The 19,560-nt window shown below is 41.6% G+C and overlaps 1 protein-coding gene across 4 annotated transcripts in view; it reads right to left on the minus strand.

Moving 5' to 3' along the window:
* Nucleotides 1-5,695: 5,695 nt before the first annotated feature.
* The window catches only part of LOC117458486 (rho GTPase-activating protein 7), a 135,167-nt gene continuing 121,302 nt past the window's right edge, over nt 5,696-19,560 (minus strand). For all 4 annotated transcript variants that reach the window (XM_034098991.2, XM_034098988.2, XM_034098987.2 and 1 more), the window contains 5 exons: nt 16,878-16,992; nt 15,264-15,503; nt 13,823-14,052; nt 11,518-11,691; nt 5,696-6,723 (listed from right to left, as the gene is read on the minus strand). In XM_034098991.2, coding sequence (XP_033954882.1) covers nt 6,615-6,723; nt 11,518-11,691; nt 13,823-14,052; nt 15,264-15,503; nt 16,878-16,992 — 868 coding nt within the window. In that variant the 3' untranslated portion in view covers nt 5,696-6,614. The remainder of the gene's footprint in view (nt 6,724-11,517; nt 11,692-13,822; nt 14,053-15,263; nt 15,504-16,877; nt 16,993-19,560) is intronic.

Consider the following 19,560-nt stretch of genomic DNA (forward strand, 5'->3'; position numbering starts at 1 on the left):
TTGTTAAGTCTGCTCGTAGCCACTAGACAGTTGTGCACTTCCATAGATATAAAAGTTGTATGACTCCAGGAATTGCCACAGGACATACAATACTTGTTAGACGAGTTCTGAAGCCGCTGTGAGGGGAAGACGTGTGCGTGTGACCCATCTCTGAAACACAGTCCTCTCCTTTCTCGTAGTCCCGGGACTCATCTCACTACCTTCTCAGGCAATATTTCCCACAGCAGCTTCATGAAAGATTCATGAAGCTTTCCAAGAGTCGTGCCTTTTTCCCCCTCTTTTTTTGGAGCTGATGCTGAAGGACGCTGTTAAAAGTGTTTTGACAGTCGCTCCAGGAGAAAGCCTGCTTTCAATAACACCTGCAGAGGCAATAACGCTCCCTCGCCTCAATGGGATAGACAGATCTCATCACACAGTGGCCTCAGTTGATATTTATTCCCCTTCTCTGGTGACTCTGGGTGGATTAGAGATGCGGGTGGAGATGGGGAGTTCCCGCCATTTTGAAGGCCTGAGTGTTTGAGAGAAGCTGCCTGTGGAGACTGAAGGAGGAGCGGCCTTCTGGATAAGGAAGATGCCTCTGAATAAATAATCAGGAGTTTTGGGGCTTCCTGGCGGTGCAGCAAACCTGAGGGGAAACGTAAATGTTTACTCTACTACTTTGTACAATCCATGTTCTTTTATAGTGGTTCGAGTCCCAATAAGTTGTGAGGACTTGTAACTGCATGGATAATTAGCACCAGGTTTTCTTTTTCTTTAATTATATATATTTGTTTATATTGTGATGGATGACACCCCTCTTTAATGGTCACACATGCAGAGCACACAGCACACACAGTGACATTTGTTCTCTGCTTTTAACCCATCCTACCAGGAGTCTAGTACTAGGAGCAGTGGGCAGCTATTGTACAGGGGGGGGGTGTTCGGTGCCTTGCTCAAGGGCACCACGGCAGGGCAGGAGGTGAACTGGGACCTCTCCAAGTCCACACTCCATAATTTAGGTCGGATCGGGGACTTGAAACGGCGACCCAACAGCTCCCAGTCCAAGCCCCACTGACTGAGCCCCTGCCGGACAAACAACCAGCGGCGTAGCTGTGGGTGGGCCCGGGTGGGCCTGGGCCCACCCACATGCACGTCTGGCCCACCCACAGCCAATCAGCGCTTCATAGCGCAGAGCCGGGAAGCCCAGAAGGAAGTGCCACAAACTGCAGTTCATCTAGTGGCCGACAGGGGATGGATGCAAAAAGGAGCAATTCCCATAGACCCCCATGTTAAAATGCCCAACTTTACAGCAGAAATAAACATGTTTCTAGCCTGGATCCAATAAAACGTATTCTGGATATAGTTAGATTCCACCTTCATGACAATGGAATAGGGAGTGCATTTTTTTACCGTGAGTTTTTATAGTAAGTAAAGTAACTTTTGCCGTGAGTGAATGAAAGTATTATTTCATCTTGAGGTCTGCAGTTTAGCGTGTACACATTTGCTGAATATGAAAACACTCAGTGTGTGCCCACTGTGCGACTGTCAAGGATAAACAACCTGTGCCCCCGATATATGTTGTATGTATTATTGCTACACAAACATTACATTGCAGTTTAAGTGTCGCCAACTCCGTTTAAGAGATCTCGCCCCCGTCTGTGTGAGAGGGGGCGGGGCAGTTTACACACACGCAGCTGCTACAACATGCAGCAACACACACACACGAGGAGATGGCGGAGAGAACGCGCTCCGAGGTGTGGTTAAACTATAGCCGTGTCTATGTGGACAATACTCGTTATCAAAAGTGGAATAAGAGTTTATCATGTGAGGGCGGTAACACGAGCAATTTGTCTAAACATTTAGCAAAAGTGCTCCACATCCAGACGGAGGAATGCACCGGGTTCCACTGTCTTTCTAGCAGCTCTGTAGCCCCGTCCACGAGGAACGTTTCCACGTCAGGTGTTATGTTTGCTAGCAGCGACACACCGAGTTAACTACATGATACAAACATGGGTTAATGATGAGAGGAAACTGAGTTATTTATTTTGTTAAAGTTTCAGCTATTCTGTTTACAGTTCTGTCATCACATTATTTAATATGATTTGTTAAAACATTGTTTCTTTTGATGTGAAATATGATGTATTTAATTTAAATAAAAAGCAATGTTAGTTTTGTTCACAATTTGTTTAGTTAGTTGACCTTCTTTTTTTCTCCAAAAGAACCGATAAAAGTAATGTTAAAGGACCGGATCGATAAGACATAGACATAGACATACTTTATTGTCATTTCAACAAGACACAGAGTGTACTATTAAAACGAAATTTCGTTTTATAAAAACTTGCTAAAATTGTACATATAAATAAATAATAGTGACGTGGTGCTGATACAATTAAAGATAAAGTGTGCGTTTAAAATATAAAGACTTACTATACATATAAATAAAATAGACATACTATATAACAAATATGTGCTCTTTACACAGCGTAATGTAATCTTTATGTTACTGGTCTGCTTGCTGTTCAGCAGTCTGATGGCTTGGGGAAAAAGCTATTGCAGAATCTGGCTGTTCTGCTCTTAATGCTGCGGAGCCTCTTGCCGGAGGGCAGCAGGGAGAACAGAGCATGGTGAGGATGAGTGGGGTCTTTAAAAATGTTCTGGGCTTTTGTTAGGCTTTTTGTGACCACTCTCTGCAGAGACTTCCAGTCTTTGGCGTTGCAGTCTCTCGACCAGATGGAGATGCCGCTGGTCAGCACGCTCTCTGTGGTTCCTCTGTAGAACGTGGTGAGGATGGGAGGGGGGAGCTGTGCCGGAAGTGTAGGCGCTGCTGTGCCTTCTTAAATAGTGATGTAGTGTGAGTGGACCAGGTCAGACTGCTTGTGATATGCACCCCCAGGAACTTGGTGCTGGCTGTAGTCTTCACTGCTGTGCCGTTGATGTGGAGTGGTGGGTGACAGTGCTTTTTGTTCCTGAAGTCGACAATCATCTCTTTTGTTTTATCGACATTCAGGATCAGGTTGTTGGTGTTACACCAGTCTGTCAGATGTTTCACCTCCTCCCTGTAGGCCTGTTCGTTGTTGTCCCTGATGAGTCCCACCACTGCTGTATCGTCCGCGTACTTTATGATGTGGTTGGTACTGAACCTGGAGCATAAGCGTAAGCGCTATCGATAAAAGTAGTAGTACCGTTAAAGCCTTAACGATACCCATCCCTATGTGGATGTCAGTTTTACACACATTCTGAGGCCGCCGTGCCTATGTTTTTGTTTTCACTGCTAATTTATGCTTAAGTTCTATTGGTGCATTAAAAAATCATTAATGAAATTTCAGCTCAGACCCCACACTTAATGTCTCCCCCTGGCCCACCTACATTTCTCCAGGCCCACCCACACAATAATTCCTGGCTACGCCACTGCAAACAACATCATTGATTTCAGCTGTTCTTTTAGGATTTTTATATTTAGTTTACTCTGTCCTTATGTGTTCTTATAGGGTCACGTTTATGCAGCAATGACTCGGGTATAACTCATGACACTGGTATGCACTCTTCTTTAATATTATTTACAGTTGATTCAGTATTTTTATCAGCAGGTAGCATGATTGCTGCACAGGAAGGTTCACTGAATGAATACCGTGTGCTCTTTATCTTAATGGTGTTGCATACATTTTATATAAGGGAGGACCCTTATTAAAAAATGTACACTTTATATAATTATATATATTGGCTGTATGTCCCATGTTTATATAAGAGTTCTCGCAATGTAGGTATTAGGTATTAGATCATCATGTTCATTTGATGTTTACCCATTATTCCTCGCTACATTTGGAAAAGTCACGTTAAACATTGAATGGGGTCAAATTGACCCCGAGGATAACAGGAGGGTTAACCACCTTCTATGGCTCTAAAGTTACTAAATTCTCCACTATTTAATTAAACCAGCGATCGCTTTGTCTGCTGTTAGGTGGATTTACGCTATAAACGAGGTGAGTGATACACTGTGACTGAACCATCCTGTAAATGGGCTGAACAACTGAAACTTAGTAAGAAAGATCAGCTTCAGACTGTGTACTGAAACTGCAGGTGGGAAGTAACCAAGTACACATTTTCCTTTTATAATACAACTTACTCTTCTACTTTTTGGAAGCAAATGTTGTACTTTTTACTCCACTACACTCACTTATAAATTCAGATTGCAAAGAACTTGGGAAAAACGTTTTAAATTATTATTTTGTACAAATTAAACCATCCAACATTATATTTAAGTCACTAAAACAATGGGTTGGTTAACTTTTGAGTAAAAAAATGTCACAGTTCCAGCTTCTTGAATCCTAAAATGTGCTGCTTTTGCTTTAAAATATTAATTTTAGATTTTTTTCTCTACGATCACTACTTTACTCCCAATACTTTAAGTTCCTTTTTCAATTCGCACGTAAAAACTTTTACGATATGATTCTGGATGCAGTATACTTTGACTTGACAATGAGTATTTTACAGTGTGATATTATAGTACTTTGACTCAAGTAAAGAATCTGTTTATTTTTTCCACGACTGGCGGTTCCTTCCAGAGGAGAATCCCCTGATTTAATGTAAAATCCCAGAAAGCTATTGAGTATGATCGGATTTCCTGATTTCCGACTGCTTTATTGCCTTTGACCTCGGGTTCATCCCAAGTTCACGTCATGCTATTTAACACCATATGGAAGAAACAGACTTGTACAGAAACTAAAGCCGCCTGGAGGCACTTCTGTTATTTTGTAATTTGCATAAATTATCCCCCTTCCTTAAAATCCTGTTTAGACCGGGCATGATGTCCTCGCCACAAGAAGAGTTTTCACATTCAGTCCCTCGGCATCTGTCTCCCGCTCTGAGTGCCTCTACACGGTGTTTATCAGTGATACAGCGATCTGATCTCACAGATGAATCAATAAGATATGTAAATAAGCTTTATGCAAATTGGATACAAGTGGGTGTTGTGAGCATGAGAAAGAGGTGAGCGTTTTTTGGGACCACACTGCCAGGTTTATTAATCTCCTGCGCTTCAGTGACGCAGTGTGGTACCTCATCTTCACACTGCCTGCTGTTTCCCCCCACCTTCCCCTGGAATTACACTCAGTAATCTGTTTGGCACACAGACGAGTCACAGAGGAGAGGAACAAACTGAAAAAGACAACAGGAATCTGGTTCAGAGAGAAATAAACATTTTAATTAGGTGTTTGGCACTGATACATTTCGATGTCACACGAACAAGAGAACATCCCCTGAAAGTCAGAAATTAAATATGATTTTTATTGGTATTCTTAAGATATACATTAAGTTAAATAATCTTATATATGGATGAATTTGACTTTGCATGTGCTGGCCTGGCCTACTCGTGAACAATGCCACATACAAATAGGACTATGCACTAAGAAAGTCATATCAAATAAAACTGTACAAGCACAGAGTCACGTGGCTAAGAATAAATACAAATGTTAAAATTCAGGAAGTTTCGAGGGAGCGTTATCTGGTTGGATATCTGTCACAGTGCCGGGAAGAACACACACACACACACACACACACACACACACACACACACACACACACACACACACACACACACACACACACACACACACACACACACACACACACACACACACACACACACACACACACACACACACACACACACACACACACACACACACACACACACACACACACACACACACACCACACACACACACACACACACACACACACACACACACACACACCCACCCTCCGCCAAATCACAACCTTGTCGTGCTTCAAAGTCACGTTGCGGTGCCGTCTTCCTGCGGAGAGGTAGATATCGCTCGTCTTTGAACTGTCACATGGGTGTCCTGTTTCGGGGTGAATTTACATCACATGGGGATGAATTTAAAAGTGAGAACAGTCATTGAAAGGGGACAAATAGACGTTCCACTAGTGTCCTAATTCCTCGCCCCTGCTGAATCCATGGCACCCTGTCATCGTTTTTCACGGCGGCTGTCTACTTTCTCTCTCCTGGTTTTAGGGTTAGTACAGGTGCTATAACGCCCGTCGCTTCCCAGCATTCACTCTGTCCTTTCCCGCCTTCTTCCCTTTTTACTGTAGCCAAATGTCTGGTGTCTGTTTCCTGATGTTCTCTGTCCTTATTTCCTGTGTTCGTCCAGGAAGCTACCATGTGTTTCCCCCTGACGTTTTTCTTGATATCATGTTTTACGCAGAGAATTGGTAACAAAGTCAGTTCCTGATTAAAAAAAAACACTGTCCACTTGCTATGTCTCGCCATTTTTGCTCAGAAGAAGTCACGCTTTTCATCCTCTCTCCGATGTCCTCTGTCAAAGCTTGCCAGGGTTTGCATTTTTCTGTGAGTGTGAAGCATAGCAGACGCAGCAGGAAGTGCAGGGCAGCTGCTGGCACTCTGCAAGGTCACTGACAAAACAAACAAACACATACAGAAACTCCAAGGAGACACCAATGTTTGAGGGACGCCCTCGGAGGCTGTGCTCGAGTTTCACTTTCAAAGCTTCAAAAAGTCATGAGACAACGATGCTCTGGTGTCCCTTTTGTCAGCGTCCTGCATGAGGATGAGAGTTTGACTAAGTTACGAGTTCAGGGTGACAACATCTGCATTAAATGTTGGTCTCTTTGTGTTCGGCTCTGAAGGAGTCCCTGATGGCCAGCAGACCGGAGGCCACAAGACGTCCGCTCACTTTGCAGTGCCACTCCTGCGACCGGCCCCTGGAAAACAGGAAAGAAAAGTATTTTAGCGGGTTAAAGGTCGGAGAACGTCGTACATAAAGAGAGACAACAAAACTTCCTCAGCTTTACTTTTCACTGCTGCATAATTATAAGCTGAAAAGGCTGTGAAAGAAATTATGAAAGAATATGAATTAATTAGTAGAAAAACAAAACACCCATAGCCTTACATACATGTATGGTGTAAAGACAACATCAAGGCCCTTTGGGATGAACTTAAATATATCATCATATCCCGGTCCTGAATCAAATGTATTCCGTTTTAAACCCCCGAGGAAGAGAAGCAACACATTTTGTGTTGAGCGCTACATGGAGGACAGCGAGACAAAGTCCTTCATGCTGGATCTTTTATGTTACTAGTCCAAATGTTTTCTTCTACTGGATAGACATATGCTTATTAGGACTGTACTGAATGATGCTTTAAATGTCTATTGAAATATGTTAAGATGTCATGACCCACACAAAACAAGAATATTCAAATACAATCAATAAGATTTGGCATTCCAGCTGATATAATCTCAGGAATAAGAATTCTTCTTAGAGATCCTGACCATTTTCACTCAAGACATGTTTTCAGTTTTATCAGCCCAATTTTCTTTTCATCATTATGCCCCATTTCCACAGCGGTAAGGTTATACCTTAAAGGTCACCTAGTATGCTAAATCCACCTTTTCATGCCTTTTATACATAAATCACTATTTGTCCTGATCCATTTTTATAAAAACCAGAGAATCAGCACTTTTGAAACACGGCTGAAACAGAGGGGTTTATGGGTAATGCTACAATGCACGATCTGTTTGGTATTTGGAGCCAAACACTTATATATATCTGAGACCTGTAATATATTGATGAAAAACAGTGTAATCGGGGACCTTTATACACTCTTTTGGTTGCTCCTCTGTTTAGGTTCAAAATGACCTACGCCGACACTAGAAGGTTGAGTGTAAACCCGGGGGGCTTAACAACATTGGGACACGAAGTAGAGAAAAGGACCTGCTATCAAAAGTGAGCCGAGCAGAGCTGATCTGAACCATGAAGTAAAAAGGCCTGAAATCAATAATGCTGGTCGTTACATCTGTGCTTTTCCTTCCAAACACATCACAATATTCACTTGTAAACGTTATGTTTGCGTCTCTCTATTAGGGGTTCAATGTTGTTTCTTAACTCCAGTTCTAACAAAACATGGTGGCTGTTTCTCTCTGACTGAGGCCATCACACATTTCATTTCCTCCAGAGGCGATAGGATCTGTTCCTCTGTGAAAGGCCCTGTTGACCCAGACGCCGTGGACATGTTGTCTCGCCTTGAAAGTTAACAAGCACTTCAAATTAATGTCACGGTTGGTAAGCCCGAGACAGACTGGTGCTCGGCAGATGTTTAGCCTGAGCTGTGTCGTGAGGAAATTAAAGTGGAGAGGAAGTGACAGACAAAGGGAAGAGTGAAGGCATTTCGTCCCTCCGGATGTGTTCTCACTTCTCTCGCACACTATCACTCATGCATAACAGGAGCATTGGCAGGCCGAAGTCACTCCGACGCCCGCTGCCTGCCTGTAAGTGATCTTACAATCGAAGATTATTTCATTTCAGCGGGCGCTCTCTGCTGCTCCAGATCAGCTACATGCTTTAACTGTGAATGCACTTGAAGCAGATAACTGAAAATACCAGGGAAATCTTTCAGAGGGGATACAAGTACTGAAACTGGCAGATCAACTCCTTTGAGGTTACTCTTTTGAAAATGACCGCGAGCCATTTACAAATCCAAGATGGCGGCAAAATGCAAGATGGCCACCACAAATGGCTTGGAAATTATTTTTGGCCATAAATCAATTTCACTCAGTGTTAAATTATACGTTTCTCACAACGTAGAAACCACATTCAGACGTCAGGAATTACTCAGAAGCTCCTTTTTACCAAGCCCAAGCCAAACAATCCAAATGATCTGCCAATGGCAAACTGGGTAGCCTAACATTCATTGTAGTTTAGTTGGTGGTGGTGTTTTTGGCGTGCAGGAGCGTAGTAGTTGGTAGTACTGGTGACATCATGGTGTTCAGTGATGGCCAACTCATTTTGCGTAGAACGAGAAGACTCGTTTCTAGATTGTACATTCAATACCAAAATCAGCGACTTTGATCCAGTGGTATGAATTATGTGGTTGAATGTGAGCACGAGATCATGTAGTAGTAGAGGTAGTACTGGTTTCCACTGCTGGAAATGACGGCCATCTTGGAAAATGTTCAACATTTAGAAGATTCAAGTGGCTAACAGGCTTTTTTTAGTAAAGGGCCGCAGAGGGATGAGCATGGACATGTTGGCGTTAGTATCCACTTCTGAAAGATTGTTACAGCTATCTGCAGCACTAATGATAATAGTAGCAGTTCAGCTTGTGGCTGTCACTTTGTTCTTTATTCAGCACACGTGAGAAAAAGAAAAAAAAGACAATGGTGTGAATGTATGCTGACGGGATCCTTTCTCTTCCGTTGTAATGGGCCCACTAAAAGCCTGCTGAGATAATAACACAGCTATAGATCAAATCTGTCCTCCCTCTTTCTGATGTAATGAGTGATTCGTAGTACTCTGTTTCTCCTGGAAGCTCACTCCACGGAAAAAATAACGATTGACGAAAGGTTAATCAATCAAAATTACGGCCGACCTTGAAGATCTATCGTCTGTGAATCAAAATTATGGATGTGATTTGACTTAGTCGGTAAAACAAAAAGGACCGAAATGCCGATTCAAAGTGGTGAGTCGTCAAAGTTTTGATTTTCTTTCTCAGGATTATGAGTCAGAAAGTATCTCATAATTGTGATGATAATACTTTTAAATTGGTGGGGGTACGATTGTTGTGAAATTTGTCTCGCTTCACACTCGGAAAGTTACTTAACAATACACATTCACACAATTATTTTTAAGGAATAGTCAGAATGAAGTGTTCCAAAGGGTTCATTCGGAGTAACCAGACACATGTAAAACAAATAAACAAACTGATTAAGTCAACAGTAGATCAGCAACTCCTGTGATCTGCCCGTGTCCAGTAGCTTTGAATAAAGGATATATTACAGCTTCAATGCAGGGACGCTTCACATACTGTATATTAAATATAGCGTCAAATTAAATTAATGTTGATTTTTTTTGAGTACATTGCTTTGTCTGTTTCTCCAAACTGAAGGCGTGCTGACTGTAGATAATACACTGACTATAGGTATGGAGAACATTCATCTATTAGAACTACCCCTATAATCTATTTGACTTAGTTTTGCTGTCTTCATATATTTGACTTTACTTTAAATAAGGACCTATTGATAGGTATTAAGCATTATCATATTGAGTTCGAAAGAAGCACAAATAAGTGTGATTTTATTTGATTATTAGTGTGTTTGTTGACGCCTTCAGCTTGTCATCTCTTCCTCCAGCGCTCTGTGTGCTATTGAATCTGTGCAGAGGAAACAATGCGTGCTCATAACCGAATTGATGGAATCTGCAGTTCATCCTCCTGCAGTCTTTGCTGCTGATGTGAAGACAACAACAGTACAGTTTAATGACAGAGTTCCTATGAGCCCGGGCCTCTGTGAGAGAAACGCTGCCACCAGCTTTCTGTTGCTCGGAGCTTCATTTCATTTAATCAACCGAAACAAATGGAGCCGCGGGACTCCGCCGAGAGTCAGATTGATCATGTAAGCAGCTGAAAATCTGCAGCAACTTGGTTTCAAAGGGCATGAATCATGAGGAGGAGGGCCGCTGCTCCTCCTGCTCATATGCTCACCTCCAGGGAGGCTGTGATGGTGCTGCAGATCGACGCTGGCAGAGGTCAGAAACACACGACGGATGAGACGGACTAAGTGCCTCTCCAGATATTTCTTTAATAAGCTTCTCACGCCCTTAAATCCTTCTGGCTTCTCTGCAGCTCACTTTGCCCTTCTGTCTTCTGTCCATCCAAATAAATGTATTCATTTGTAAAGACTTTTACATAGAGGAACCATTTCAGAGTTAGCCCTTTTATGCAAGTGTTCATGCAATGCAGAGACTTATGTGGTGAATGGTTTGAATACTAAATCACATTGTCATTTTTTTTAATAATCTCTTGTATAATTTAGTCATGCAAATAATTGTAGTTTTATGTGCTCAGGTTCGGAGATCTCAGTCACAAATGTCTGCGTCCTTTTTGTAATACATGTTCACTTTTTAATGCTTTTAGGAACACGAACATTCAGTAAACTCAGAAGAGATGTGAGAGCATGGACTAATGGAACGTTCTGGGTTTACATCAGCAGGGTAAAGTGAGAAACTAGCCCATCTTTGTAAACATGTCCTTTGTTTTCTTAATCTATGTCTTTACATGTTATTTTTTTAAATCTCTGTCATCCCTTCATAATCAAACGTCTGCTTCTACACTTATTCTTCAAACAAACTGCAACATGTACCGTTCATCCTGCCTCTCCCTCTTTCCTCTCTGATAATTAAATAACACTGATTCTGCGCATCCTGGCAGTTATTCAATATGAGTGAATAAGGCTTTCCCTTTCCTCCCTCCTCTACTCCCTAACTTAGCCCATCACAAACTCATTTGCAAAATTAACAAACATTCACTCTCGGTAGAAGAAAAAAAAGCGGTATGAAAACAGCTTTAATTCAGCAGCCTTCGCACAAAGGAACAAGTTTGAAGCAATACCTATTTATTTATTTAATAATTCATAATGGATAACTTTGTCTTTTATCTCCAAACCAAATCTACAGATAAATAACTTGAACCTGATCTCTCATTTCTAGTGCCTGCATCTTCACCTGGTGTCTGTCCTGCAGAGATGTGTCAGTCGGGTCTTCCTGGCTCCACTTGGCTCCAGCAGGTAGAGGCAGGAGTGGACGTGGGCCCTGACCCCCTCCATCAGCACCTCTGGGTGCTCCGTGGAAACAGAGGAGAGGTACAGAGGGCCGGAGGAAGGGTCTGCCTGCCACGTCCTGAGAGGAGAGGAGATTATCAGGACGGAGAATCCACATGTGACACAGGAAAGTGACTGCTATAACAGACAGAGTCATACCGTCATATGTTGTAAGATATTAGAGAACACGTCATAGTAAAAGTATGGCAAAAAACGTCATAGTAAAGTATGTCGATTAAAAAGTCATAGCTAATGTCGAAGAAAAATGATAGCATAGTATGACTGACAGAAAATCATAGTGTAGTATGTACATATGAACAAAAATATCCAAGTGTAGTATGTGAGTATTTCAAATAGTATGTCGAAAAAATCTGAGAAATCGTAGAATAAAGTCAAAGATTCATATTTAGAAATCAAGTCATAGTAGTATTCGGTAAAAACATCTGCTACTGTCTACTGCTTGCTTGAGTCTGTCTACTCAAGAAACCCTAACCCTGTGTATTTTGGTAAATAAAACTGTCAGGAAAACAAGAACAAAATGCCCTGCAAGAATGATAAAGAACATATCTGCCATTTGCTCATTTCTTTATATACAAATCACAAGCATACGTTTCCCACTCATGTCAGTTCAGAACATTTTCCAAAGCATTGTTTTAAACTTGTTGTCTTGCGTTTTCCTCTTGATAGATGGCCTCACAGGAAAAAGACAACAACCATGAAACATGAAAAATTAAAGTATTAATGTTAGCTATTTTTAAAGATTGACTCCTCCTTCAGCAGGAGACTTCCTGCCTCTGAGAGCCAGAGACAGGAAGTCAGAAATTATTTAGACTCGGACAAGTACATTGTTATTTTTTGTCTTTGTTTTCTGGGATGTTGATAATAATAAGGAATTATTTGCTTGTATAACTGCAGGACTGCTGATGGTAATGTCTTTGTAACTAGAGGTTCATGTACGTTGTAATAAGGAGAGGAAATAAGCTGACCCAGAAAGCGACGCAGCTTCTGGTCCAGGCTCTCGTCAGCTCACGCCTAGACTACTGCAACTCCCTCCTGGCTGGTCTACCTGCATGTGCCATCCGACCTCTGCAGCGCATCCAGAATGCAGCGGCTCGTCTGGTCTTCAACCTTCCTACATTTTCCGCTCCTCCGCTCCCTCCACTGGCTTCCAGTAACTGCTAGAATCCTCTTCAAGACACTGGTACTTGCGTACCATGCTGCGAATGGATCTGGCCCTTCCTACTTCCAGGACATGGTTAAACCGTACACCCCAGCACGTGCACTCCGCTCTGCATCAGCCAAACGACTCTCTGCACCCTCGCTGCGAGGGGGACCCAAGTTCCCATCAGCAAAAACACGTGGGTTTGCTATCCTGGCTCCAAGATGGTGGAATGAGCTCCCCATTGAAATCAGGACCGCAGAAAGCTTACACACCTTCCGGCGCAGACTGAAAACTCATCTCTTTCGACTCCGCTTCGAGCGATAGAATGACGAACAAAGAACTGCTAACAGAGCACTTATATACTAATAAAGGACTGGCTTAGCCAGTTGAGTAGCACTTGAAATGCTTGGCTCTTTGAAACCTGATGTTCTTATATGATTCTGTTTTCTTCAAGGTTGTGTCTTCCTGGTCGAATGTACTTATTGTAAGTCGCTTTGGATAAAAGCGTCAGCTAAATGCAATGTAATAATAAAAAAATAAAAATAAGACAAAAGCTGCAGTGTGATGGGATCCAGCTGCAGACTCAGATACTGTCAGGTCTCATCTAACTCCAGGGTTGGATTACAATTTGATCAAACCCCACACACACACACACACACACACACACACACACACACACACACACACACACACACACACACACACACACACACACACACACACACACACACACACACACACACACACACACACACACACACACACACACACACACACACACACACACACACACACACACACACACACACACACACACACACACACACACACACACACACACACACACACACACACACACACACACACACACACACACACACACACACACACACACACACACACACACACACACACACACACACACACACACACACACACACACACACACACACACACGAGTATTTTGGTCTTTGACCCATCTGTCCTGTCTGCTCAGCGGGTTGAGACCCAGAGGGCCGTAAAGTCTGGGGCTCGTCTGCCTCATTACCTGAGCAGCAGATGCTCCTGCGGGGGCCAGGAGCCCAGGCCGAGGCCGGGGCCGTGGAGCAGGTAGCGGTAGACCTCTGCGTCCTTGGACAGTGTCTGGATGACGGAGGCCTGACGGAGGCTTCCCTCCCACAGCTGCTGCTCCCTCAGCAGCCGCTGCAGCAGCTCCTTCTGGGGGGCGTCCACTTCCACAGAGCCGCGCCACATCCACAGCGGGCAGCCGTCGTCCATCTGCGGACAAGTGAAAATGAGGATAAGCGTCTTTGTGGCTCCATGAGCAAACACTTTAAAGGTCTCCTATTATACTGTTTTTCATCAATATATTATAGGTCTCAGATATATATAAAAAGTGAGCGAATCTTTTTTCCTGAAACTTTCAGAATCTCTTTACACAGAGGGGACACATGTTTATGTATAAAAGACTACATACTTTTATTGTTTGTTTTGTATGGCTTTTTATTCATTCTACCGTGTTGTGTACTGTTTTTATACTGTACCATGCTCACTGCTTGTAGCACTTCGGGATTTGAAGTCAAATATGAAGTGCTTTATAAATTAAACCCATTATTATTATTATTATTATATTTGTTAAGATAGTCTTTTACTATTTTTTAAATCCAGGCTGAAGACTTTTCTTTTTGTCACTGCTTTTAATGAACTATTCATAGCTTACACTTCACTGTAACTTTGATTCATGTAACCTGCGTTTCTCTATATTAGCGTGTGATGATTCTTTTATTCTCTCTGCTCTTTAATGACTGTTTTTAAATGCCATTTCATCATGTGTTTCCGCCGCACATTTCTTTATCCTGTTTATGTTTTTCAGTTTTTGTAAAGCACTTTGAATTGCCTTGTGTTGAAAGATGCTATATAAATAAACTTGCCTTGCCTTACGCATTATACTGTTTGATTAGAATACAAAGTTATCATTATGTTTGTATCTTATTCCATTTTACATGTATGAAGTTATTCCTGCGTTTCACTTGCAACATTCTCCTTCACTAGTTTATTTCTAATTCAAATATTGATGTTCCATTGCCGGGACTTAAGATTTCCATTGCCAACAACTACCGTACTTTTCGGCCTATAACGCGCACCTGCATATAAGCCGCAGCAGCTAAATTGTCCGTCTGTCTTGCTCTCGTTCTGTCTCTCGGTTCCACTTTTACTTTGGCGCGCTACCTGTCTCTCTCTTTTCCGGCCTCCAGCTTTTCCAGCTGGAGCCCGCCGCTTAAAGGTGGCGGGCGCGGACCGGTCATAGAGCCCATAGCGTTAAAAGTGGTTAATTTGACCTGTAAAATCCATAGATCTAGGAGGTTCCCTAGTGGCCGTTAGCTGTACCAAAAAAATGGGGACAAAAGTCGCGGCTTATAGTCCGAAAAGTTCGGTACACTGTAGCAATTCCGCGTATGGAAAATAAAGTGTTTGATCCATTGATTTACCTTCTTGGAGGCCAGCTCCACGGACTCTGGAGCTGAGTGGCTCTCCCAGCCCCGGCTCCTCTCCCTGGCCTCCTTCAGGAGGGGCTGGGTGCTCAGCTGCAGCTTGATCCATCTCTCCTGCTGCTCCTCCTCCTCACCTCCACTCGGACTGAAGGCCACCAGCCCTTCTCCTTCCTCAGAGAGCGAGTCCTCGGTGGAGCCCGCAGCACTCAAGAGCTGACTGGGCCAAAACTCTGGAAGCTACAAAGTGGATATGTTATTTGTAAAAAAAATGTATCATACAAAAGTCTTAGTATAGCAGTGGTGAACCGTCAGGGCCTTCAAGGTATTCAGAGAATACCCTGGAACACTCCGATAAAACAAACAAAAAATCTAATTATTATCTAAATGACAATCGTATATCTGTGTTGTTGATCTGTAAGATTACAGTGTTACGTTGATTTGTTTGTCTTTCTCGGTCCACATGCATTTCAGTGGTTTTGTGTAAAATGCAAACAATCGGACGGGTGGCTCAGTGGTCTGTGCATCCGATCATCAGATCAAGGGGGAGTGCTGGGGAACTCCAGTTCGAAACCCGCTCCTGCCGCCACTGCGTCAGGCCTTGGGCAAGACACTTCACCCGGATTGGCTCCTGTGGGTATTGTCCACAGTACATGTATAATACCAATGTATACTTGTAAAAGCGCCTCGATGATGGACGGTGTGGCGCAGTGCGCTGTGCAATGATCATCAGATCAAGGGGTGAAACCCGCCGCTGCTGCGTCTGTAAAGCCGGTGTGTCCTTGGGCAAGACACTTCACCTGAACTTGCTCCTGTGGGTATTGTCCACAGTATCTGACCATTGCATGTATGATATATGTGTAATGTAATGTGTGTATATGTAAAAGCGCTTTAGTCATTGAAAAAGCGCTATAATAAATGTAAGGAATTATTATTATTATTATTAATCAGATCTTTTTTTGGGTCTCTGAGTAAAATATCCTTCAACCAAGGTATTCTATATCCTTGATAGAATGCCCTGGCCCTTACACTGAATGAGAGCGTACGTTTGGATTGACAGGTTGATCATATATTGATTTGTAGCCAATAGGCGTATTCTTTCAGAGATTCGCTCAGTTCCAGGGTACTCTAGAGTCTAGAAGGCCCGTTAGTTCACTAGCTCGAGACAGAGGATCCAGCGTAAGTGTTACGTAGCAATTCATTTGAAGTTTTATTGTTTTTTTACGTCGAAATGGCAACAGGTGAAGATGATGTTGTTGCGGAATTGTTGTTAGTACCCTTTTCAAGACGATCATTCAGTGAAAAGATAGACATTATAAAAAAAGGCCATTCAACGCAAAGTGACTGCCTCCGTGACGTCCGTCTAACTAGAACACCCACATTTTCGAATCCAGGAGGGGGGTGTCTAGAAGGTCCAGTTGCGATAGACACAGTTCGCCACTGTATAGTATGTCAAAAATATTAGAAAAAACGTCATAGACAAAATTACAAAAGGACATAGTATAGTTATGAAAAAAAGTCAAATGACAGTATGTCAAAAAAAGTAATAGTATATTGTTTAGAAAAAAAGTAATATGTCATTATGTCAAAAATATCAGAACATTTGTTTTGTACCTGAAAGAGTCTCTGGGCCTCGGTGATCATGTTAGCGAGGCCCTGCGTGGCGGCCAGGTTCTCACTCAGGTCCTGCTGGTCCGGGCGGCCCAGGCTGTACTTCCTGTGACTGGATCTGCAACAGCAACAAGAACAAGACCAAGATTTATTATCTTTGTTAAGGAAAGTCTGAGCAATTGACTGTACGGCCAAAAAAGCCGGTTGGAAGCTGAATTTGATGTCTTTTAACTGTGTAGGTTTAAAAAACAAACAGTCTACAATAATAATAAAAAAGCCACCAGTAAAAAGATTAAGATGGACATCAAAGCTTTTACTACCTGCCTGGTGTGACCTAGCAATGTCCTATGACCTATTATTTATAGTAATTCTTAACATGAAATAGACATTCTAATGTTTAGATTAGATAAACCAGATTAACAGATAGAAAAATGAAATAACAGTTTTTAATTAGTATTTTTGGTTGATTATAAGCCTGATTCGGATATGGGCATAACAGAATGAGAGACTCAATCACGTGCAACACCTAACCCTAACCTGTTTTTGACTGTTTTGAGAACGCTGAAAGGAAATGGGAAGAGGGTGAAACATGCGACATGTCTTCACCCTGTTACTGGGAATCTGCAGCATTTTTTTTCACAATTACCGCAACTGACATTTCAGATTTTTTTGGAAAGCTTGCAAAACAGAAAGTAGTTTTCTCTGACTTTATTTGATATTATGTTTTGTATTTTTTTTTTGTCTGATGACAAAGAAAGAGATCGACAGAAAATCATTTTATCGTAACAAACAGGCTACCGACTCTTTCCAGCAAAACAGGGAAATTAGACACCGATACCAAACAACAAACCAAGCTGCATGGATGAGAATTGTGACCATTAAAAGTATATATCTCAGTAGGAGTAGTGAGTTCGGTCAAAGAGAAACATGAGGAAGAAAGATGAGATGTTTTAGATCTGCGGGAGAACAGCTGCAAGCATCAGCCAATTTTCCGAGTTATTGTTCCCGGCTCAAAGTGGACATGATTTCTGACAGGGCGGGACGCTGGCTTCCAGGACACGGGAGGCACAATTGTGCTGATTGTGCCGTTATGTCATTTCCATCAGTTGCAGAAAGTGGAGACAGGAAAGGTGGAGATGAAACGGAGGGAGGAACATACAGGAGGAAGAGGAGTTAGGGAAAGGAGAGATTACAGAATGAGAAAACAAGGAGGAGGAGATGTGAAGGGAGGCAAAGACAGAAAAATGTGGCCAAGAGATGATGTTAGGGAGGATAGAGAAAATAATGAGGATGAAGAAAAGTTGAAGATCATGGTAGAAGGAAACAAGATCAATTATAAAAAGGTTTTAAAAGTGTGTCTTACTTCTTATTTTGATATGAATATTTTTTATTTAATTTTTATATTTATATACATATTTGTAATGGATTGGATTTTTATATTGTATTGGACATTTGACTTATTTTGTTTTTATAATATTTGTATTTTATTTTTATTTTGTATTCTAAAATACAACAACTGTCACAAAACCCAATTACCCCCAGGAGATATAAAGCATTCTGTTTCTGAAATCAAAGTAAATACATAGATTGTGTTTATCAAAGCTTCATATATCACCTTCCCCTGTACCATAGAGCTCTATTATTGTCCAAAAACTATTAAAAACATTCTTCTTTTTTCTCATATAATTTTTCGTATGTCAAAAGCCAATTGAGAAATTAAGTTCAGGCCGGATGGAAATTAGTGGAGTTTACGTAATGTGCTTCATGTGTGAACTGTGCAGACAGCTTTTCATTACAAAGAGAAAGTGTGAGTGTAACAGCTGGATCTGATCCAGAGGCGATTTTATCTGTGAGAAGTGAGAACTTTTGAAACATGACGCTAATGAAGCAACAAAAGGAGGAAAGAAAAGCAAGTTTGACACACATGCATAACAAAAATCAAAGGGGAAGTGAGGATGTACTGTTGAGCTAAATCAGAGGCTCAGATTTCCAAAAGTGAACCATGATTAAGTCAAAGCCTGAGGCCAAAACAAAGCATTCTGCAGATGTAATAACATAATTCAGAATGTAATACTTTTTCAAGTTTGCACAGTTCAATCACATCCTATGCGATCATTTGTTTCCTACCCTAGCACTCTCATCCTTAATAACTATTACAAAGGTCAGAGGTTATTTAAAAACGTTTCTTCAGGCGACCATACCAGATCTTTTGCATGTTTTAGCTTCCTAACTACTGAGCTTAATGTTTTATGACATTTTTATTAAATAGTCATTTTAATGTATTACATTTTAAGACATAACTGTAGGTTTTAAGATGTTATCCGATCTTCCAGGCAGACATTAGTTTGAATATGTTTTAGTACATTTATCAAACAATTTATAGATATTTTTAACTTCTTTATGTTTATTATACTGAAACATTTTGAAATGTTTGTTGTCAAAACTGTATGTGATGTGTTCAACAGAAAGACTGATGAAACCCCAGATGAAATATACACAAAAAATTCAGATAATGAGCCAACTCTCAAAGAATAATAAAAAAAATATGAATTCCATGCTCTTTTTCTATTACAAAACTAAAATCTAAGTTGTGGACTTCATAATTAGCAGTCTAGGTCTTATGTAACCGCTGTAAAAACTCATGTAACTGTGACAATGTGCTCCTTATTTAACTGAGATAAAACAA

The sequence above is a fragment of the Pseudochaenichthys georgianus genome, chromosome 14 (genome assembly GCF_902827115.2).
Source record: "Pseudochaenichthys georgianus chromosome 14, fPseGeo1.2, whole genome shotgun sequence".
In the NCBI taxonomy this organism is placed as follows: Eukaryota; Metazoa; Chordata; class Actinopteri; order Perciformes; family Channichthyidae; genus Pseudochaenichthys; species Pseudochaenichthys georgianus.